At 57.6% G+C, this 2286-nt stretch overlaps 1 protein-coding gene across 1 annotated transcript in view; it reads right to left on the minus strand.

Moving 5' to 3' along the window:
• The window catches only part of Nufip2 (nuclear FMR1 interacting protein 2), a 35039-nt gene extending 33672 nt beyond the window's left edge, over positions 1-1367 (minus strand). Inside the window, exon 1 of the mRNA XM_008828715.3 lies at positions 869-1367. Within this exon, the coding sequence (XP_008826937.1) occupies positions 869-1163 (295 nt within the window). The 5' untranslated portion in view covers positions 1164-1367. The remainder of the gene's footprint in view (positions 1-868) is intronic.
• Between the last annotated feature and the right edge of the window lie 919 nt (positions 1368-2286).

A 2286-nucleotide genomic window follows, 5' to 3' on the forward strand; every position in this document is an offset into this window, starting at 1 on the left:
GGCGCCCGGGACGGGGGGGGGCGGCCCGCAGTGCGGGGGGACCCGGAGACGGCCACGAGAGGACCCGGGACACTGGTCCCGGAGCGCCGTGTGCCCCTCGGCACCCTTCCCCCCTCCCGCTCCTCAGCGGGCCGGAGTCGGTGACAGGAATCGGCTTCCAACATGGCGGACAGGAAGCGGCCCGGCGAGGAGGAGAGAACATTCCAGCCGCGCCGGCTCTGGGGGGAGCGGGCCCGGGGCGCGGGCCTCGGGAGGAGCCTCGCGGCCAGACCGCGGAGTCAGGCATCCAAGAAGGGCGTTTGAGGATGGAAATGACCCAAGGGACGAGGGGTCCCCAGCCGCCCCCCTAGACGGCCAACCCCAGGGCCACAGGTGGGCTCGGGTGGCGGGTGAGGGAGGACGCTTCCTCAACTCAGCCCCAGACCGGCCCTGGCCGCCCGCAGGAGGGTCTCGCGACACCACCCTTGTCGCGATTCTGGGCCTGAAGTGCAAGCAGCTCGAGGGGGTTTTCTTGAGGGCGGCGAGTTTTGCCCCTTCCCAGAGCCCCCCATTAAGGCAACTTCAGGGCCGCAGAAGGTGAACGGGAGAGGGCAGGAGAGGCTGGCCTTCTGAGGCCGACAGTGGGTCTGCCTCCAGCCTGGGCGGGGGCCGGGAAGGTCACGCCGGCCCAGGCCGCTCCCATGCTGGGGAGGAGGCGAGGGCGCTGCGGTCCCCACCGCGCGGCCCGCGCCCGCGAAGAATGAAAGGGGGCACCCCGGCCTCGCGGGATGCACCCGAGACCCCGGCCGCGCTTTTCACGCCTAGCCCCACCCCCATCCCCGCGTCCCCCACCCTCAGGCCCCTTCCCCCACCGCCCTCCCTCCCAGACCTGTTTTCTTCTTCGGCGTTTCCTGGTGCTGCTGGAGGGTGTGTTTCTGCTCATGTTTCAGAGGCTTAGGCTGGGCCTTGGGGCTGCCCTCGGCTCCATGCTGCAGGTATTGGTGAGGCTGCTGGTGATGGTGGTGGTGGTGGTGGTTGTGGCTGTGGTTGTAGAAATAATAATGGTGATGGTGGTGCGACTGCGACTGCTGCTGCTGCTGCTGCTGCTGCTGCTGGGGGTGATGGTGCGGATGGTGGTGGTTGTGATGGTGCTGAGGCTGTGGCTGGCCGGGCTTCTCCTCCATTGAAAGCGGCTGGGACTCCCTGGCTGAGGCTGCGGGCTGCTGCACCGTCAGGATCTGAGACTGCTGCTCAGCGCCCGCTCAGTATATCTGAGCGCGTCTCGCCAGCGCACTGGTTAGGCGAGCGGATCTGCAAGATTGGCAGCCGTGCTCCAGCAATCAGGAGCCACGCTGCGCGTCAAGCCCCGCCCCTAGCCCAAATCTCTTTCCTTCCCCTTCGCCACTGCCTCCTGGCCAACGCCACTTACCCTATGCAACCTCGCAGGGCCGGGCCTTCAACGTCAGCATTATGGCTCTCTCTGCTGTCGCTTTCTCTCCTTCACCACGCAGTTACCGAACAGCACTTTCTACACTCCTCAGCGGCAAGCAAGCTGATGTCGAGCGTAGCAGATTCCACTGACGATTCCACTGGCTCTAGAAGCCATCTGTTGGTTTTGCACCTCCTAGAATCTGTTGGCTTTTTTTTTTTTTTTTTTTTTAAATCCTTTTCCGGGTAACTGGAGGGGGAAGCTCAATTCCCTTAACCCTGAGACCACTAAAGGGGCAATACAAAAAGAAATAAATACATTTTTAAGAATACAAGAGCTTCACAACTCAGTAGATCGTTTTGTATTCTGGATTCATTTTGCTTTGTATTCATATGTTAATCTCTTCCTTTCCACGAAGGGGATTATAGGGTTCCACAATGGGGTATCTGTGTAATTTTCTAAAAGGGCACAAAGGGTTTAAATCATTGTTTCTTTGTAGTGGAGGCAAGGCAGAGAGGGAGGAATGAAAATCTACATGGAAGATTTTTTTAAACTCTGCAGGTGAGGTCAAATGTGGAACCAAAGTAGGTCTTAGAATGCGAAGAGTTTCAAGAGTGAAAGGGAGAAAGAAGACTTTAAACTTTTTAAGGTTTTGGTTTTTTTTAACTTTTTGTTTTGCATTTATAGAAAACATTGGAATTTAAAGGTATCGTGACAGTTTGTGCTGTTCATTTAATTTATGCTACATTATCATTACAATCTGATTTGTTTTTCGGTCTTTTTTTTTTGGTCTTTTTGAGACAGGGTCTCCCTGTAGCCCCAGCTGGCCTGCAACTTGCTATGTAGACCAGGCTGGCCTCAATCTCACAGAGATCCAC

Source organism: Nannospalax galili, unplaced genomic scaffold (assembly GCF_000622305.1).
Source record: "Nannospalax galili isolate Female #2095 unplaced genomic scaffold, S.galili_v1.0 scaffold212, whole genome shotgun sequence".
NCBI lineage: Eukaryota > Metazoa > Chordata > Mammalia > Rodentia > Spalacidae > Nannospalax > Nannospalax galili.